This window comes from Lepus europaeus, chromosome 5, assembly GCF_033115175.1.
Source record: "Lepus europaeus isolate LE1 chromosome 5, mLepTim1.pri, whole genome shotgun sequence".
Classification (NCBI taxonomy): Eukaryota; Metazoa; Chordata; class Mammalia; order Lagomorpha; family Leporidae; genus Lepus; species Lepus europaeus.
The window spans coordinates 14645154-14665187 of record NC_084831.1 but is presented as its reverse complement, the minus strand read 5'-3'; the positions used below and the strand labels follow the sequence as shown (position 1 = coordinate 14665187).

The 20034-nt window shown below is 43.9% G+C and overlaps 1 protein-coding gene across 11 annotated transcripts in view; it reads left to right on the top strand.

Annotated features, from left to right (window-relative positions):
• Nucleotides 1-20034, top strand: part of EIF4G3 (eukaryotic translation initiation factor 4 gamma 3) — a 366352-nt gene that overhangs the window by 313712 nt on the left and 32606 nt on the right. For all 11 annotated transcript variants that reach the window (XM_062190568.1, XM_062190571.1, XM_062190570.1 and 8 more), the window contains 3 exons: nucleotides 1773-1993; nucleotides 5193-5311; nucleotides 10730-10902. In XM_062190568.1, coding sequence (XP_062046552.1) covers nucleotides 1773-1993; nucleotides 5193-5311; nucleotides 10730-10902 — 513 coding nt within the window. The remainder of the gene's footprint in view (nucleotides 1-1772; nucleotides 1994-5192; nucleotides 5312-10729; nucleotides 10903-20034) is intronic.

The following is a 20034-nucleotide window of genomic DNA, read 5'->3' as shown; positions in this document are numbered from 1 at the left end:
GCAATGGCCAGAGCTAAGCCAACTGAAGCCAGGAGCTTCTTCTGGTTCACCCACACAGATGCCGGGGCCCAAGCACTTGGGCCATCTTCTACTGCTTTCCCAGGCCATAGCAGAGAGCTTGATTGGAAGAGGAGCAGCCGGGACACAAACCAGTGCCCATATGGGACATCAGCACGACATGAAGCTCCTGGCTCCTGGCTTCAGCCTGGCCCGTTGCTGGTTATTGCAGCCATCTTCCAATGGTTGGAAGATCCCTCTGTCTCTGCTACTCTTTCAAATTAAGTAAATAAATCTTTTAAAAAACAAGCAGTAAGGTTCTGCCTAAAGCGCCATTGTATAATTTCTTCTTTTTAAATATTTCCTTATTTACGTGAAAGACACAGAGGGGTATATAAGAGAGAGTGAGAGCTCTTACATATGCTGATTTACTCCTCAAATGCCTGCAACAGCTGGGTCAGGACGAAGCCAGGAGCCTGGAACTTCATCCAGGTTTCCTACGAGGGTGACAGGGACTCAAGTAAGTGGACCATCTTCCCCTGTCTTTCCAGCTGCAATAGCAGGAAGCTGGATTGAAGCAGGTGAGGGGTCGGTGCTGTGGCATAGCACGTAAAGGCACCACCTGCAGTGCCAACATCCCATATGGGCACCGGTTCGAGTCCTGGCTGCTCCACTTCTGATCCAGCTCTCTGCTATGGCCTGAGAAAGCAGTGGAAGATGGCTCAAGTCCTTGTGCCCTGCACCTGTGTAGGAGATCCAGAAGAAGCTCCTGGCTCCTGGCTTCGGATCGGCACAGCTCTGGCCTTTGCGGCCATTTGGGGAGTGAACCATCGGGTGGAAGACCTCTCCCTCTCTGTAACTCTGCATTTCAGATAAATAAATAAATCTTTAAAAAAAAGAAGGAAGGAAGGAAGAATCAGATGATCTGGGGCTCAGACCGACACTCTGACATGGGGTGTGGGCATCCCAAATGGTGACTTAATCCACTGTGCCACAACACCCACCTAGTGCATAAGTTTTGAGATAATAGAAACACCATGTTATTCTGGTATTTGTTTCTCTGTCATTTCATTTAGCCCATTCTTTTATCACACTTTTTCTTTTTTTTTTTTTTTTTAACCAGTTCTTTCTTTCTTTCTTTTTTTTAAGATTTTATTTATTTATTTAGGAGGGCAGAGTTACAGAGAGAGGGAGAGATAGAAAGAAAGGTCTTCCATCTACTGGTTCACTCCTCAAATGGCTGCAACAGCTGGAGCTGGGCCAATCCGAAGCCAGGAGCCAGGAGCTTCTTCCAGGTCTCCCACATGGATGAGGAGCCCAAGCACTTGGGCCATCTTACACTTCTTTCCCAGGCCATAGCAGAGAGCTGGATCGGAAGAGGAGCAGAGGAATGTGAACTGGCACCCATATGGGATACCAGCACTACAGGCGAGGCTTAGCCCACTGTGCCACAGTGCCAGCCCCCACTTTCTTTTCTAAAATATCTTTCTAAAGGAAAATAGAATTCCCACTGACATTTAAAAATGTGATATCCCTTTTACCATTAGAAAAATAAATTTTAAGCATCTATATAATTATTCCCTTTAAAAGAGCTGATTTCACTTGTTGATACGAATAGTTATACTTTGAAACATAATTGGTACCTCATATTTTGAATACTGCCTGTGAAAAATTACTTTGCCTACTGTTAGGAAGTCTTAATGTTGTTGAACCATTTGAATATATAGAGGATGGGGTAGTCTTTCTTTTTGAAAAGTGTTGTTTTGTCTTTTAAGTCGCGGGAGCGTGGGCCGGGAGAAGAATGACAAACCTCTGGCGTCTGCCTCGTCACGTCCAAACACCTTCACGCGGGGCGGCAGCAGCAAAGACCTGTTGGACAATCAGTCCCAAGAAGAGCAGAGGAGAGAGATGCTGGAGACCGTGAAGCAGCTGACAGGAGCCGCGGATGTGGAGCGGAGCAGCTCCGAGGCCGGCCGCAGCAAAGCACGGGAGTCAGGTGAGACTTCGCACAAGCACCTGCAGATACAGGCGGCTGGAGCCTTAAACCTGGAAGGACTAACACAAAAGAGACTTGATGCCGCAGTGGATGTCGGAGTCAGAGTCATCACCTGATAGTAGCTTACGCAACAGGGCTTTAGAAGTTAGGGAGCAGCTGCAGAGCTTCGGCTGCCTGTGCCCAGCAGGTGGTAGTGTGCTGACAGCTCCTCTGCTGTGGATTTCTACAAACCCGTTTGACGCCCTTTATGTTGCCATTTGAGTGCATAAACTGTGGAGAGCCCTTCACAACTTGAAAATTCTCACATTTTTTAAGTGTTTTTTAATTTTTATCTACTTGAAAGAGAGAAAGAAATCTTCACATTATTGAGTCATTACAAGGCAAAACAAAAGAAGGCTTCAGGTTGTCTTCTATTGCCTTCATCATCCTGGTGCTCTCTGGGTTTGTGCATACTAGTGTATATTATTAGAGGTGCCTCTCAGATAGTACTCTAAAATTGCCTCATATGTCTAGCCTATCTGTGTTTAAGTTTCTTCATTTGTTATATGGGGATAAGTACATCTGTGTATTAGGCCACTATTTGCTTTTTAAAAAGATTTATTTATGTGCTGTTGCAGTGGTATAGTAGGTAAAGCCACTGCCTACAATGCCGGCATCCTGTATGGGCACCAGTTCATGTCCCAGCTGCTCTACTTCCAATCAGTTTCCCTGCTGATGGCCTGGGAAAAGTAGCAGCAGATGGTTCAAGTGCTTGGACCCTTGCTACCCATGTAGGAGACCTAGAAGAAGGTCATGGCTCCTGGCTTCAGCCTGGCCCAGCCCTGACTGTAGTGACCATCTGGGAAGTGACCAGTGATGAAAGATCTCTCTTTCTCTCCCTCACTCTCTCTAACTCTGACTTTCAAATTAGTTAATTAATTAATTAATCTTTTTTTAAAAATGTGTTTATTAACTTTAAAGATAGTTTTATAGAGCGAGGATAAGAAAGAGATCTTCCATCTGCTGGTTCACTCTCTGAAATGGCCGCAGTGGCTGGGACTGGGCCAGATGGAAACCAGAGTCTGAGCCTCCATCTGAGGTCACATGAGTGACAGGGGCCCACACACTCGGGCCGTCCTCTGCTACTTTCCCAGGCATAGTAGCAGGGAGCTGGATTGGAAATAGAACAGTGTTCCAGTATGGTATGCTGGTATTGCCGGCTGCAGCCTAACCCACTATGCCACAGCACAGGACCACGTACAGTCATTATGAATGAGAAATTAATTACATGGAAACACTCCGAATGTTATCTGATAAAGACAAAATTTTCAAAAGTTATTATATGTCATTTTAATGATGAGAAGGAGGAGGACAGTAATCAAAGTGGTAAAAAACAGGTTAGGCTGGTGCCGTGGCTTAACAGGCTAATCCTCCGCCTTGCGGCGCCGGCACACCGGGTTCTAGTCCCGGTTGGGGCACCGGATTCTATCCCGGTTGCCCCTCTTCCAGGCCAGCTCTCTGCTATGGCCCGGGAAGGCAGTGGAGGATGGCCCAAGTCCTTGGGCCCTGCACCCACATGGGAGACCAGGAGAAGTACCTGGCTCCTGGCTTCGGATCAGCGAGATGCGCTGGCCACAGTGGCCATTGGAGGGTGAACCAACGGCAAAAAGGAAGACCTTTCTCTCTGTCTCTCTCTCACTATCCACTCTGCCTGTCAAAAAAAAAACAAAAAACAAAAACAAAAAAAACAGTTTAAGGAATTTTCAGCATCTTTTATTTTAAGATTTACCTATTGTTTATTTGAAAGGTACTATGTCAGACAGGGAGAGACAGAGAAAGAGTGAAATCTCCCAATTATTGATTAACCCCCAAAAATGCTTCTAACAGCCAGGGCTGGACCAGCTAGAAGCCAGGAATTAGGAACTCCATCTGGATCCCCCACATGGGTAGCAGGAACCCAGTATTTGGGACATCATCTCTGCTTCCCAGATGTGTTAGCGGGAAGCTGGATCCTAAGTTACTGAGTGCCTTGAACTTGAACTAGGCACTCAAGTTGTGTTTGAGTACCCCACGCAGTGGCTTAGCCTGCCAAACCCCACCCCACTTTAAATCTCAGTCATGAAATAATGCAGATTGTTTATGATATTTATATACCTTGCAAATTTGTTTTGTTCTTTAAATTATTTCTTGTAACTACATTACTAATTGGGTTTCAGAGACAGATTGAAATGTCTTTTGCCAAATGACATAGAGCTCAAATCATATAGTTTTATGGACATGTGCATTTCTTACCTGTGCTAGGTCGTTTTGGAACATAGCAGGATAGTATATGAAAATATGTCTGTGTGGAGTCTAGTGTACGCAGCTGCCGTATGTATACTTATTGTCTGGGTCATTTGTGTATTCATCAGTGGTGAGTATTAGCTGCCTGATCTCTGTTTTTCCTTAAGTCAGCAAAACCTTTACCAAGTAATTTCACAAAAGAGGCAATCTGAGAAGGCTGCTAAGAAGGAACAAAAATTAGTTCCAAGAGATTACTTAACAAAGGAGCTCTCTTGAATTGGGGAACAGGGATGTGGAGAGACTGTCGCTGTCATTATCTTCATCATCATGATGACATCCGATACCTTTTGAGAACTTTGTGTTTATCAGTAATGTTCCGAGAATTACAGGTAGTTAATTCCTCATTCATAATAGCCCTCAAAGATGGTAGATAACACTTCTTCCCGTGGAACAAGTGCGAAAACGGAAACACTGATTAAGTAGGAGGCAGTTTCCAGAGCACGACCGGAGGTCATTCTGCACAGGTTTGCAGGGAACAGCATTGCAGGGACAGTAACATCGGAGCATGTTCACAGGGATCAAAACCTGGTGTGGAGGAGCTCCGACCTGTGGAGGCCGGGAAGGCCTCAGGTGCCCTCCACCCACAGAGCAGTGTGGAGGAATCAAAGTATGGAAAGAACTGAGAGAGGAGAGTTCATCATGTTCCCAAGTCTTGTTGATTGTTGCTGTAGGTTGTGAAGTTACTTAGTACAATTCTACAGTAAAAGGTTTCTCTGTTCTGCTTTTAAGTGTCTTGCTTCCTCAAATTTGTATTTACTAAATGCTTTTGATGAACAAACAGTGAAGAAACTCCTAAATATCATCAGTCATAATCCTACCATTTTAATGGTAATTTTTGTCATTTTTGTCCTCCCACTGTTTTTTTTAACGTCTCTAGTAGTGAAACCAGAAACTTCGGCAGTGTCAGTCCCTGACAAGCCTTCATTGTCAGAAGATGAAGTGGAGAGGAAGTCTAAGTCGATCATTGATGAATTTCTACACATTAATGATTTTAAGGTAAATGAGATTCTTATTAAAAATAGAAATTAATACTACAGAAAGTTCTGTAACAAGGAGAAATGCTAATTTCGTTCTAGTCTAAATCAGTGTCATCATGAACTGATAGGACTTGGACTGAGTCCTGCACAAATCCAAGTCTACACAGTTCAGTTTGTTTAATTTGGATATACTTTTGCCAAGTACTTTCTTTTCAATTAATTCTATAATTCACTTTATTGAACAGAGGAAAAAGAGAATATATACTCATCCATCCCCACTAAGGGAAGACCAAATTGACTTTGATATATATATTTTTTTTAAGTTTTATTTATTTATTCATTTGGTTTTTGGAAAGGCAGAGTTATGGAAAGGTGAAAAGATAGAAATCTTCCACCTGCTGATTTATTCCCCAAATGCCTGCAATTGTCAGGGCTGGAACAGACTGAAGCCAGGAGCCTGTAAGTCTATCTAGGTCTCCTACCTAGGAGGTAGAGAGGAGTACTTTGCAAAAAACCTTTGAAATATAGCAAAGTAAATAATTAACACTAACTTGGAAAGAGCCAAAGAATATACTTGATATAATGGAATCCATTTGTTAGGAATACTCCTGGAAAATATGCTAGGGGATTCCAATTCAATCCCATCAAGGTGGTATGTACCAGTGCCATCTCACTAGTCAAAGTGATCAATTTCAGTTCACAATTGATCAAACCTACAAAAATAATCTGTCTGTAAGCCGGCGCCGTGGCTTAACAGGCTAATCCTCCGCCTTGCGGCGCCAGCACACCGGGTTCTAGTCCCGGTTGGGGCGCCGGATTCTATCCCGGTTGCCCCTCTTCCAGGCCAGCTCTCTGCTATGGCCTGGGAAGGCAGTGGAGGATGGCCCAAGTCCTTGGGCCCTGCACCTGCATGGGAGACCAGGAGAAGCGCCTGGCTCCTGGCTTCGGATCAGCATGATGCGCCGGCCACAGCAGCCATTGGAGGGTGAACCAACGGCAAAAAGGAAGACCTTTCTCTCTGTCTCTCTCTCTCTCACTATCCACTCTGCCTGTCAAAAAAAAAAAAGAACAGGTCATCAAATAAGGAGGTACCTTTCTCTGAAGGGAGGAGAGAACTTCCACTTTGACTATGACCTTGTCTAAATAATATCAGAGTCGGTGAACTCAAAAGGCTTCCATAGCCTTGGCAACCTGAGACAAGAGCCTAGGGTGATTACTGACGCCATAAATAAGAGTGTCTGTTGTTAAGTCAACAACAGGAGTCACTGTGCACATACTCCCCATGTAGGATCTCTGTCCTTAATGTGTTGTCCAATGTGAATTAATGCTATAACTAGTACTCAAACAGTACTTTACACTTTGTGTTTCTGTGTGGGTGCAAACTGTTGGAATCTTTACTTAATATATACTAAATTGATCATCTGTATATAAAGATAATTGATAATGAAAAAAAAAGTTATCACCAAGCTCAAGGTCATCTGGATTTCTCACCTGTGTTATCTTCTAGGAATTTTAGAGGTTTGCATTTTACATTTTGTCCTGTGATCCATTCTGAGTTAGTCTTCATACAGGTATAAGTTCAGATCTAGATGCATTTTTCCATGTGCATATCTAGTTGTTCCAGCATCATTTGTTAAGAAGATTGTCTTCTCTCCATTGCTTTGCCTTTGATCTTTGTCAAAGATCACTTGATTGTACTGATGTGGATCTGTTTCTGGGCTCCCTATTGTATTCCGTCATTCCATTTGTCCACACTCCCACCAATTCCACACAACTTTACAACTTTTTATAAGAAGACAAGTTCTACTCACGTTAAAAAAAAAAAAAAAAAAGACTCTTGGAAAATGGGTATTCTTGTAAATGGACAACACAGCTTGGGTTGTGGTAGAGTGACTGAAGGGAAATGTGAAAAACTCATGAGAAAATTGAAAAATTGAGAGTGATGAAAAGAGTAAGAAAGCAGTGGAAATTGACCTCAGACATAATTCAAAGGATACACAGAGTCTCCTTTGAAGGAAAAAAACATGACCCTGTAATGAATTGGAGTATAGGAAGGAAGAGGGCTCAGGATTCCTGATGTGCCCCAGGAAGACCCTTGAGAGAATCTTGAGGCCAAGCCTGCCTTGCGGAGGGAGAGTCAGGCCTGCGGATTTCATGGTGCAGTGCACAGGGCTGCCACCTGCAGAGCGCCAGTAAAAGCCAAGTGATGTTGGACATTTCTGATAGCTCACTATGTGCTTGGTGCTGTCCTGCCTATGTTATACGTATTAGCTCAGTAGACCTTATCATATCTGCTTGAAGATGATATTACTACAATACCAATTTTTACAGATTAGGAAATTGGGTTTTGTGTGTGTTTATAATTTTTTTTTATTTTTATTTTTATTTTTTTTTTACTTTTTGACAGGCAGAGTGGACAGTGAGAGAGAGACAGAGAGAAAGGTCTTCCTTTGCCATTGGTTCACCCTCCAATGGCCGCTGCGGCTGGCGCGCTGCAGCCGGCGCACCGCGCTGATCCGATGGCAGGAGCCAGGTGCTTCTCCTGGTCTCCCATGGGGTGCAGGGCCCAAGCACTTGGGCCATCCTCCACTGCCTTCCCAGGCCACAGCAGAGAGCTGGCCTGGAAGAGGGGCAACCGGGACAGAATCCGGTGCCCCGACCGGGACTAGAACCCGGTGTGCCTGCGCTGCTAGGCGGAGGATTAGCCTAGTGAGCCACGGCGCCGGCCTGTGTTTATAATTTTTAAAAAATTAAGTTTTCATCAGCTTAAAAGGCAGAGCAGCAGAGAGAGAGAGAAAGATCTTCTAGTTTGTTCCCCTAATGGCTGCAACAGTCTGGCTAGGCCAGATCAAAACCAAAAGCCCAGAACTCTATCTGGGTCTCCCACATGGGTGGCAGGGACCTAAGCACCTGAGCCATCATCTACTGCCTCCCAGGATACATTAGCAGGAAGCTGTATGGAAAATGATGCAACCTGGACTTGCATCCACACTCCAGTATGGAATGTGAGATGCCCTAACATATTAAAATATGTTTGTTTATTTATTTAAGAATCAGAAAGACAGAAAATTTCTAATGACTGATTCACTCCCCAAATGCCCATGACAGTCCAGGCTGAGCCAGGGCCAAAGTTGAGAGCTGGAACCTGATCTATGTGTTCATCATTTGTGGCAAGAACCCAAGCACTTGAGCCATCACAACTGCCTCCTAGGTTCATGTTAGCAGGAATCAGGGACAGGAGCCAGGAGTCAAACCCAAGCACTGCAATATGGGATGTGGAAGCCCTAACCAGCATCTTTCAAAAAAATTTTTACTTGAAAGGTACAGAGAACTAAACTTTTTTGAAGATTTATAGGGGCTGGTGCTGTGGCGTAGCAGGTGAGGCTGCCGTCTGCAGTGCAGGCATCCCATATGGGCACCAGGTCCTGGCTGCTCCACTTCCAATCCAGCTTTCTCCTATGGCCTGAGAAAGCAGTGGAAGATGGCCCAGGTCCTTGGGCCCCTGTACCCTCATGGGAGACCCAGGAAAAGCTCCTGGCTCCTGGCTTCAGCTCAGCTCTGGCCATTGCAGCCATTTGGGGAGTAAGCCAGTGGATGAAAGACCTCTCTGTCTGTAACTCTATCTCTCAAATAAATAAGTAAATCTTAAAAAGAGAGAGAGATCATCCATCTGATGGTTCACTCCCCAGATGGCTAAAATAACTAGGACTGGGCCAGGCCAAGGTCAGGTTGAAGACTGAGCCAGGAGCTTCTCCCAGGTCTCCCACATGGGTGCAGGGGCCCAAGCACTTGGGCCATCTTCCACTGCTTTCCCAGGTGCATTAGCAGGGAGCTGGATCAGAAGTGGAGCAGCCGGGACACGAACTGGTGCCCATATAGAATGCTGGCATTGCAGGCAGCGGTTTAACCCACTATGCCAAGATGCCATGCTGAGAAATAAATCTTTCTTCCACCTGTTCACTCCCTCAAGTGCCCACGGCAGTCAGGGTTGGGCCAGGCCTAAGCCAGGAGCCAGGAGCCAGGAACTCAGTCTGAGTCTCCCAGATGGGTAGCAAGGATCCAACAACTTTGAGCCATCACCTGCTGCCTCCCAGGGTGAACATTAGCAGGAAGCTGGAATGGAGAGCAAAGCTGTGGCTCCAACTCAGGCATTCTGATGTGGGAAGCTGGCATCCCTAGTGGTGTCAACTACTGTACCACTCACCCCCCCCCCATAATATTTGTATTGACTACTGTATCAATATTAATTTTCTTTTGATGTTTAGAGACAAAACTCTAAATGAACTAGCCCAAACCAATGGAAGATGCAGTTTTACATTCCAATACTCTTTCTCTGTAGTTCTGAAATATTTTTAGAGAAGTTAGCATGGAAGAGATGTTAATAAAGTAGCAGAGGGAAAAAGCAGCACCAGTGTGAGACTAAAACTAGCCTTGTTCCTTTCTGCAGCCAGGTGACTGCCCTCCTCACATGCATTTTTCCCTTCAACAGTGTTGCTTTTTTCAAAGATAGAACCAAAGAATTTTGGCCTCGGGGCACCAGACAAATTGTAGTAGCTGAATGCAGGGAGATGCACTCTATGTTGGTGACTCAGTGACCCTGGCTGCCACGCTTTTATCCTGCAGACCAAAGACACTGACCGCACCAGATCCCTCCACAGTAAGCACCAGGTAGTGAGCCCTGTACCACAAAGGCTTCCGACAGCATTACAGTGCTTCGCCGTATCACTTAAGTTAACTTTCTGGGCCCGGTGCCATGGCGTAGTAGGTTAAGCCTCCACTTGCAGCACCGGCATCCCATATGAGTGCCAGTTCTAGTCCCAGCTGCTCCATTTCCCATCCAGCTCCCTGCTAATATCCTGGGAAAGCAGTGGAAGATGGCCCAAGTGCTTGGACCCTTGCACCCACATGGGAGACCCAGCCCTAGCCATTGCAGCCATTTGAGGAGTGAACCAGCAGATGAAAGATCTCTCTCTCTCTCTAACTCTGCCTCTCGGATAAATAAATAAATCCAACTTTCCTACAGTGGAAGACCTTGTAAGTCGTTGAAGATTGTGCAGACAGAATAACTTCAGCTGCTATATTAAGGTCTTTGAATTGTGACATTGAATTTCTAGCTCATAGTATATACCATTTTCAGTTTTTTAAGTGATCATAAAATGGGTAACCATTGTATAGAAAAATGCATTTTCACTCCATTCCTTTAGATGATCTTTAAATTGTTAAACATATTAGTCCATTAAGATACACCATTAGTTTTTCAATATGATTGTTGTCTATGTTAGCCTACATTTTATTGAGCTGTATTATGTTAAACGAAAACATGAAAATGAAAACTGTCTTGTTCATGGAGCTTTCTACTAAGTTTGTCATAAATAAAAGATTTAACATTTCTCTCAACACCAGATGTTGGAGTAAGCCTTTCTTTCCTGTTGACTAGGAAGCCATGCAGTGTGTGGAGGAGCTGAATGCCCAGCACTTACTCCATGTGTTCGTGAGAGTGGGAGTGGAGTCCACCCTGGAAAGGAGCCAGATCACCAGGGACCATATGGGCCAGCTGCTGTATCAACTGGTGCAGTCAGAAAAACTCAGCAAGCACGACTATTTCAAAGGGTCAGTGCCCGCCTCGAGAGTGCTGCTCAGTTCCTGGGCTCTTGGGTCGTAGTTGATGTTTTAAGATGAAAACTGTGTCCACTGTATATGTCCATGTGGGATGATTCTCATATAGTGATACTGCTGGTCTATGTGATAGCGTTGTATAGATTGTGCTAGGGAATGAAGGTTGTCTTCTGGTCTTCAGTGCATTATCATTAGGCCAATACCGTGATGTCAGCATGATCATAGAGAACTCTCGGCCTCGGGGAAACTGAGGCCTTCACCAGCTCATTTACACACAAACCTCTTCATGATTTTTCAGGAAAATACTTTTCTTTTGTGAGAAAAATTCTGGAAAATTGACTTACACCTAGAGTGTTATCCTTTTCAGTAAATCATGCATATTTGGGCCAGAAAGCACTTGTCTGTCTACTCAGACTCCAAAGAAATAAATGTGACTCCATGTTATTAGTGATTGGGTCCATTCCAGGTTGGTTTGGATCAAGGTTGATCCTTGATAGCAGCTGGTTGGAGAAATCTGTCGTCGGGGTTACATCCTTTTCTGTCAGATTCTCATGTATTTGGGTGCCATCACCACAAGTGCATGGATTGGGCTCTTTGGGGTACAGCCATAGATTCTTACCTGACCTCTAAAAAATCTTAAACCATCAAATCTAAAATTAAAAAATTAAGGTGAAAATTACGTGCAGTGAAAATTTTGCTTTAGGAGCCATATTGTCCCCAATAGGGAGCAGCATCACACCGTGCAGAGACAGGTACCTGTTCTGTGCTAAGAACTGAAGCTCTGAGGCTGGACGTCAAGTCCACGTCTGCACCTCACACTCATTTCAGTGTGTACCTGGGTATGTGCTCACTGGTCCAGTGATGCAAGAACTGTTTGTTATTTTAAGTTTTTTCCTCTTTTTAAATATGTTTTTGCCAAGCTCATATTCTTACAAACTAAATACATGTCTGAAATACCCCATCTACCTTTCCGTAGTCATTTCAGTTATGGCAACCTGTTAGGATAAAGTAATGGTTGAGGGTCTCCTGAGTCCATTCATTTGGTTTTGTAGGGAATGATGACATTACCTTCAAATGTCCTGGAAAACGTGTAGTTGCTCCTAGGAACATTAAAAAGGTATTTTTCAGCATTAAGCCAGATTTCTCCAAACTTAGCAGAACTGGCAGCTGGTGCTGGCCTTTAAGGCCATAAGAGTTCCCTAGTTTTAAGAGAAATTTGCAGTTCACTCCCGTATAATGTTAGTAAAAGCAAATGAACTTATCTACAGAGACCATCACATAAAAAGTACCTCTGCCCTCAGCTCACTTAAAGCTATAGTTTGGCAGTCCCTAGAAACTATGGTTGAGATAACGATTATATCAACTTATATTTACTTTGTACCTACATATTATGATGCATTCCCTAGAAAATTCTGGAAATAAAGATGCTAGATTACTATTTACCATTTTATGTCTTCAAACTGTACTCAGAAGCTGATTCACGTCTAGAAAGACCCAGAGAAAAATGAGGCGCTTTCGTTGACTAGTCGAATTTGTAAGGTGCTCGCTGGGTTTCTAGGGTATCTCAGATATTTACATTTCCTTTTGTGTGATTCTCTGAAGAAAACGTGTCCTGTCCAGACGTGGTGGCTGTACTTTCATTGGTGGTGGGGGTTTGCTGCTGCTGGCAGTGACCACAGTTGTAACCTTTTATTTAGGTAGAAATGAGATGAACACTTCAGTGTCTCAGCAATTATTGTGTCTTTCTTTAACCTTGCTTCCTTCTGCAGCTGTAGACATTGCAGAGGTCCCAGGCCTAGCTTTTGATAGACTTGCCCAGGCCATCTTAAGACTAAAACCTGTAAAAATTGTACTGTTGTTTCCTAAATGGAGAATCCTGATAATTACGTGCCCACCTTTTTCTCAGGTGGAAATGAGAAAGTCCATGTCGTTATCCACCAAGAAGCTTCTTGCAAATAGATCAGTATTTCTCAGTCCTTTCTAAATAAAATCCGAATTATGTCCAGAGAGGCTGTTTCATTGGAGGCACAGAAGTGCTCTAGTCTTTTGCCTCTTTAATCCAGGTATGCAAAGATTTCTGTCCTTCTCTGTCTACCATGGAGGAATATCTGGAATCAGCTGTTGCTCACGTGCCAACTTCTAAGCAGTTGGAGCAGCACGCAGTTTGTCCCTTGATCCCCAAGTCTGTGATGATTGGTGTTTCCTGTGAATCAGCCATTTCTCCCTACAGTTCTCTTCAGGGCACACACTGCTACAATGTAATAAAATAAAAACATTAAATGGGCTTTACAAATAAAGTTTAGATCCTTTGGAATTTTCCTTACAAATGCTCTATCAACTGTAGGCACACAGGCACATGCACACACACACACCTGTGCAAAGACAACATTAAGCAGTCCTCTTGGAATTAAGTGGGAAGGTAAATATGTAGGTAGGAACAAGGTTGTTTAGGTAGTTGCATTTCAAACACTGTTGATAAGGTCATTTTAGATAATGATTGCAGAAAACTTTAAAAACTGTCTAGTAGAGGTGATTGGATGTATTTCACTTTAAGTGACAGCCGGGATGACTTTGAGAACTAAAACAGAGTTGAAAATAGACATGAAATGTGTGCCCTGTGGGAAAGTTGACATACTAATATTTCAGTTTGGAATGTGTTGGAGAGGAAGTTCTTTTTTCCCCTTTGACTCTTTGTCTTAAACTTTCATTACTGCTGATGGCAGTTCTGCCTTGGTAACAGATCTCAATATACATGCATGCCAAGTTCCAAAGGCAGAACTAGTTAAAGAGGAAGACTCTATTTGTCCTCATAGGTAAGATCTAGTTTAAGTAGCCTTGTTTATAACAGCCCTAGGAAGATGATACTGGGAGTATAAGACTTGTTTACCTCTTTCTTTTTTTATTTTTTTAAATTTTTTTTGACAGGCAGAGTGGGCAGTGAGAGAGAGAGACAGGGAAAAGGTCTTCCTTTTGCCATTGGTTCACCCTCCAATGGCTGCTGTGGCCTGCATGCTGCAGCCGGCGCACCACGCCAATCCGAAGCCAGGAGCCAGGTGCTTCTCCTGGTCTCCCATGCGGGTGCAGGGCCCAAGGACTTGGGCCATCCTCCACTGCCTTCCCAGGCCATAGCAGAGAGCTGGACTGGAAGAGGGGCAACCGGGACAGAATCCAGTGCCCTGACTGGGACTAGAACCCGGTGTGCCGGCGCCACAGGCGGAGGATTAGCCTATTGAGCCACGGCACCCGCCTACCTCTTTCTATTTATCTCATTTTACCTGTGGTTAGATTCTCTTGTATCAGTCATAATGCTATTTTAATACTCAATTTTCATGATCTCTTCATTGTCTACATAGAGCAAGATTTACATTTTTATTAAGATATAATGTAAATTATGGAAGATGCTGCTGGTAATTCTATTTTATTAATGTATATTTTTAAATATTTAAAATTTGTATTTATTAGATGCAAAGAGAGAGAGAGCTCCCATCTGCTGGTTTACTTCCTAGATGTCCACAGCAACTGGGACTGGGCTGAGAACTTGGTCTAAGTCCACGACATGGGTGGCAGGAGCGCATTACTTCAGCCAACACTGCTGCCGCCCAGGGTCTGCATTCCCAGGAAGCTGGAGTGAAGAGCCAGAGCTGGGTATCAAACCCAAGGACTCCAGTAGTGGGACGCGGGTATATTAACTGCTGTCTTAACCACTAGGTCAAATGCCCGCCCCTAATATTATATTTAATTGACAAATCATAATTGTATACATTCATGGGGTATAATGTGATGTTTTGATATATATATATATATATATAATGCAAGATGATTAAGTTAAGCTAATTAACATATCCACCACTTCATTTGCCATTTCTATAGTGAGACATTTGAAATTTACTCTTCATTATTTTTAAATATGCAATAACACATTATTATTATTGATGATAGTGAATTTGCTCTGCATGTATTATTCAGCTTTTCCTAATGATAACAAATGTATGAGACAGGCTGACTTGATAAAGAAAGGAGCTTTATTCTGGCTTACAGTTCTGTAGGTTCACAGACTCGGCATTGCGCAAGTGCTACTTTGGGCCAGGCTCTGCTGGTGACTTCCTTGCTGGCACAGTCCTGCAGTACACAGGGTATGACCTGGCAGAGACAGGGAGTGTGAGTGTCTCTGTCTTATCTCTGTCGATCTGTAGTCTCTCTGTCGGGCCACCAGGACCCATCATGGGGGTTCACTGCCCTAATGACCTCATCTGATCTTAGTCACTTGCAAGAAGCCCCACCTATAAACACCCAAAATTGGATTAATTTTCAACGCTCTTAGTGCTGTTAACTTATGACTTAGGGCTGAAACTCCTGCATTAATTTGGGGTCAGTTATTCAAACTATAGCAGTACAGTAGATCTCAAAACTGATACCTCCTCTCTCTGTATCTTTGTGTATCCGTTGACCAACCCCCCTGTTTTTGCCATCCATGACCTCTCCTAGCTCCTGCCTTTGGTGACCACTGTTCTACTCTCCACTTCTCTGAGTTCAGCTTTTTAAGTGAAATGATGAAGTAATTGTCCTTTGGTGTCTAGCTTATTTCACTTAGCCTGATATCTTACAGATTTACACACATTGTCAGAAATAATAGAATTTCCTTATCTTTTACCTTTTTTATAAAAGCCATGCTAACAAATGAGGTGATAATAGTCTTGTGGATTTTTAATTCACATTTCCATAATGACTAGTGATGCTAAGACATTTTTTTCATGTACCTGTAGGTCAACTGTAACTCTTATCTTCAAATGTCTATTCAGATCCTTTGCCCATCTTTTTTTTTCCCTTTTAAGATGTATATATTTATTTGAAAGTCAGAGTTACAGAGAGAGAGAAAGAGGCAGAGGTGAGGGATCTTCCATCTGCTGGTTCACGGGCTGGGCCAGACCGAAGCCAGGAGCTTCATCCTTGTCTCCCATGTGGGTGGCAGAGGCCCAAGCACTTGGGCCATCTTCCACTGTTTTTTCCAGGCCAATATAGCAGGGACCTGGATAGGAAGTAGAACAGCCAGGATACAAACCAGTGTCCATATGGGATGCTGGCATCACAGGTGGCAGCTTTACCCCCTACACCACAATGCCAGCCCCACTCTTGCCTGTCTTAATGAGGTTATTTGTTACCTTGCTTTAGCATTCCTTAAATGTTCTGGATATTAACCCCTTAGGAGGTGTATGATTACAAGTATTTTCTCCCGTTCTGTGGATTGTTCTTCCTGTTGACTATTTCCTTTACTGTGCAGAATTTTTTTCACATTGTCCCATTTGTCTCTCTTAGCTTTTGTTGCCTGTGCTTTCAAGGTCATATCCAAAAAAGTATCATCCGGTCCAGTGTCATGAAGCTTTCCTCCTGTATTTTATTCTTACAGTTTTACAGCTGTTTTATGTCTTTAACCAGTTGATTTTTGTATGTGGAGTAAGATAAGGATCCAATTTAATTTGGTTTTTTTTTTTTTTTTTTTTAGATTTATTTATTTATTTGAAAGTCAGAGTTATACAGAGGGAGAGAGAGTCACACAGGAAGAGAGATATCTTCCATCCTCTGGTTCACTCCCCAGGTGGCCACAACAGCCAGCGCTGGGCCAGGCTGGAGCCAGGAGCCAGGGACTTCCTCTAGGTCTCCCACATTGGTGGCAGGGGCCCAAGTACCCGGGACGTCTCCGCTGCTTTTCTCAGACTATCAGCAGGGAACTGGATCAGAAACAGAGCAGCCCAGGCACAACCAGTGCCCATATGGGACGCCAGCATTGCAGGTGGCAGCTTTACCTGCTGTGGCACAAAGCCAGCCCCACAATTTAATTCTTCCAAGTGTGATACTGATCCTCTCATCCCACTCAGAGACTCTCCTTTCCCCACTGTTTATTCTTACCATTCTTGCTGGAAATCAATTAAATATAAATTCATAGTTTCTTTCCTTTTTTAAAAAAAATAAAGATTATTTATTTATTTGAAAGGCAGAGGGAAAGAAGAGATCTTCCATCTGCTGGTTCACTCCTCAGATGGCTACAATAGCCATGGCTAGGCTAGGACGAAGCCAGGAGCCTGGAACTCCATCTGGGTCTCTACCTGGGTCTAGGTACCCAAGCACTTTAGCCCATCCTCTACTGCCATCCCAGGCACATTAGCAGGGAGCTGGATCAGAATTGGAATAGCCAGGACTCAAAACGGTGCCCAAATGAGATGCTGACCTTGCAGGGCCAGCTGAACCCACTGCTCCACGACACCGGCTCCTTTTTCTGGACTTTCTATCTTGTTCCTTTGTTTGATACGTCATTTTCTTAGCTCAATCCCATGCTGTTTTGATTACAGTTACTTTATAATATATTTTGAAATCAAAATTCAGGATCTTTTATGGTTCCATGCAAATTAAAGGAATTTTTTCTTTGTCTCTGAAAAATACATTGGAATTTTGACAGGGATAGCATCGAAGCTGTAGATTCACAGATCATGATTAGGCAGGCCCTATTGATTCAGCCTCTGGTGATGTTGTTCTTGCTGGCAAAGTCCCAAGGTGGCACGGCCATCATGTAGGTAGTATAGACATTTTAGCAATGTTAATTCTTGCAATCCATGAACACAGGATATCTTTCCTTTTAATTGTGTTTTCTTTAACTTCTTTCATCAATTTTTTTTAACGTTTCCAGTGTATGATAGCTCTTTCATCTCTTTGGTTAAAATTTATACTTAAGCCGGCGCCGCAGCTCACTAGGCTAATCCTCCGCCTTGCGGCGCTGGCACACCGGGTTCTAGTCCCGGTCGGGGCACCGGTCCTGTCCCGGTTGCCCCTCTTCCAGGCCAGCTCTCTGCTGTGGCCAGGGAGTGCAGTGGAGGATGGCCCAAGTGCTTGGGCCCTGCACCCCATAGGAGACCAGGAGAAGCACCTGGCTCCTGCCATCGGATCAGTGCGGTGCGCCGGCTGCAGCGCGCCAACCGCGGCGGCCATTGGAGGGTGAACCAACGGCAAAGGAAGCCCTTTCTCTCTGTCTGTCTCTCTCACTGCCCACTCTGCCTGTCAAAAATAAAAAATAAATAAATAAATAAATAAATTTATACTTAGTAGGAGAGCATTTGTTTCAGAGGTTAACACACCACGCAGATGCCTGCATCCCACATCAGAGTACCTGGGTTAAAGTCTCGGCTCTGCCCATTCCAGCTTTTGCTGATGCACATGCTGGAAGGCAGCAAGGTGATAGCTCAAGTGCTGGGATCCCTGCCATGCATATGGGAGACCTGAAGGAAGTACCAGGCTCCTGGCATCAGCCTGACCCAGCCCAGCTGTTGGCCAGCATGTGGGGAGTGAATCAGCAGCTGAACACTCTCTGTCTCTCTCTCTCTCTTTCTGTCTTTCAAATAAAGTGAAAATAAATAAATTTTTAAAAATAACAGCTAAGTGGTTTGTTTTAGCTTTTGGAAATGGGATTATTTTCCTAATTTTTTTCTCAAATCATTTGTTATTAGTATCTAGATATGCTCTTGTTTTCTCTGCACAGTCTAATCAGTGTGATGATCACTGGTACTGATTTTATCCACGTAGTCCATTGGCTGTGATGTGCTGCATACCAAGAGGCAAGGGTGTGTTGTGGCTTTGTTTCATTTGTTCAGCCTGTAGAAAATGCATACTGTGCAAAGCATTATCAGAGGCTACACAGTAGTGCAAAGACATAAAAACAAATGTCTATGAGCTTCTGTGCACCTAGGATTTTTTTTTTTTTTAATTTTACAAAAGGATTTAGGAACTATACACTTATAAAAATTAAGTCTTTTGCAGGTTTGTTCTGCCAAATGTCCTAGTGTGAACTGACTGACGAAGTAGAAAACAAGGCAAAAATACGTGTATCTTTTGTGGTAATACAAAATGAAAGTAACAGACACACGGCTGAAAGACCAGAATGGCTACAATTGCCTCTTGGCTCATTAAACAGCTTAATGTACACCACCGGCCCATGGAACATGAATTGACAGAACCGAGTGATTAACCCAGAAATCCTGCAGTCCAGCCAGATTGCGTACCTTCAGTGGCACATTAACTGAGCTGAAAGTGCGCACATAATGAGTGAAGAGTCAAATATGTGTTGTACAGCAAATAGACGTCAAATTCTGCAAGCTGTGAGTTCTAAAAATGATCATTAAGGATTCGTGATAGCCAGAGTTAGATAATGTAATGGAGCTGCAAACTGCTTTGAAGTGGCAGGTCTAGAAAGGTGGCCCTCCCCAATGGTGGTGGCTCTTTTCAAGTTTCAAGTTTTCATGAAATGTGCGTCTCTGGGCTGAGTGGCACACTCTAGCTGGAACCTACAGTAGAAAAGCAGAAATTGTCCAAATACAATGATCTAAAAGGATTTGAATACAAATACCACCAGGTTTTCATTTCTTCATTCATCTCTCCCTTGGTGTTTCCATAGTGGTTAGTGAAGCCAAGTATTTTTTCATGTACCTATTGACCATTTGTATTTCTTCTTTTAAGAAATGTCTGTTCAGGTCCTTTGCCCACTTTTTTTTTTTAAGATTTATTTATTTTAGCCAGCGCTGTGGCTCAGTAGGCTAATCCTCCACCTTACGGCACCGGTACCCCGGGTTCTAGTCCCAGTCGCTCTCTGCTGTGGCCCGGGAAGGCAGTGGAGGGTGTCCCAGGTGCTTGGGCCCTGCACTCGCATGGGAGACCAGGAGAAGCACCTGGCTCCTGGCTTCGGATCAGTGCGGTGCGCCGGCCATGGCAGCTACTGGGGAGTGAACCAATGGAAAAAGGAAGACCTTTCTCTCTGTCTCTCTCTCTCACTGTCCACTCTGCCTGTCAAAAAAAAAAGAAAACTATTCAAGATTTATTCATTTATTTGAGAGACAGAGAGAGAGGTCTTCCATCTGCTGTTTCACTACCCATTTGGCCGCAAAGGCCAGAGCTGCGCCGATCTGAAGCCAGAAGCCAGGAGCTTCTTCCGGGTCTCCCACATGGGTGCAGGAGCCCAAAGACTTGGGGCCATCTTCCACTGCTTTCCCAGGCCATATCAGAGAGCTGAATCGGAAGTAGAGCAGCTGGAACTCGAACCAGCACCCATATGGGACGCCAGCACTGTAGGTGGCAGCTTTACCTGCT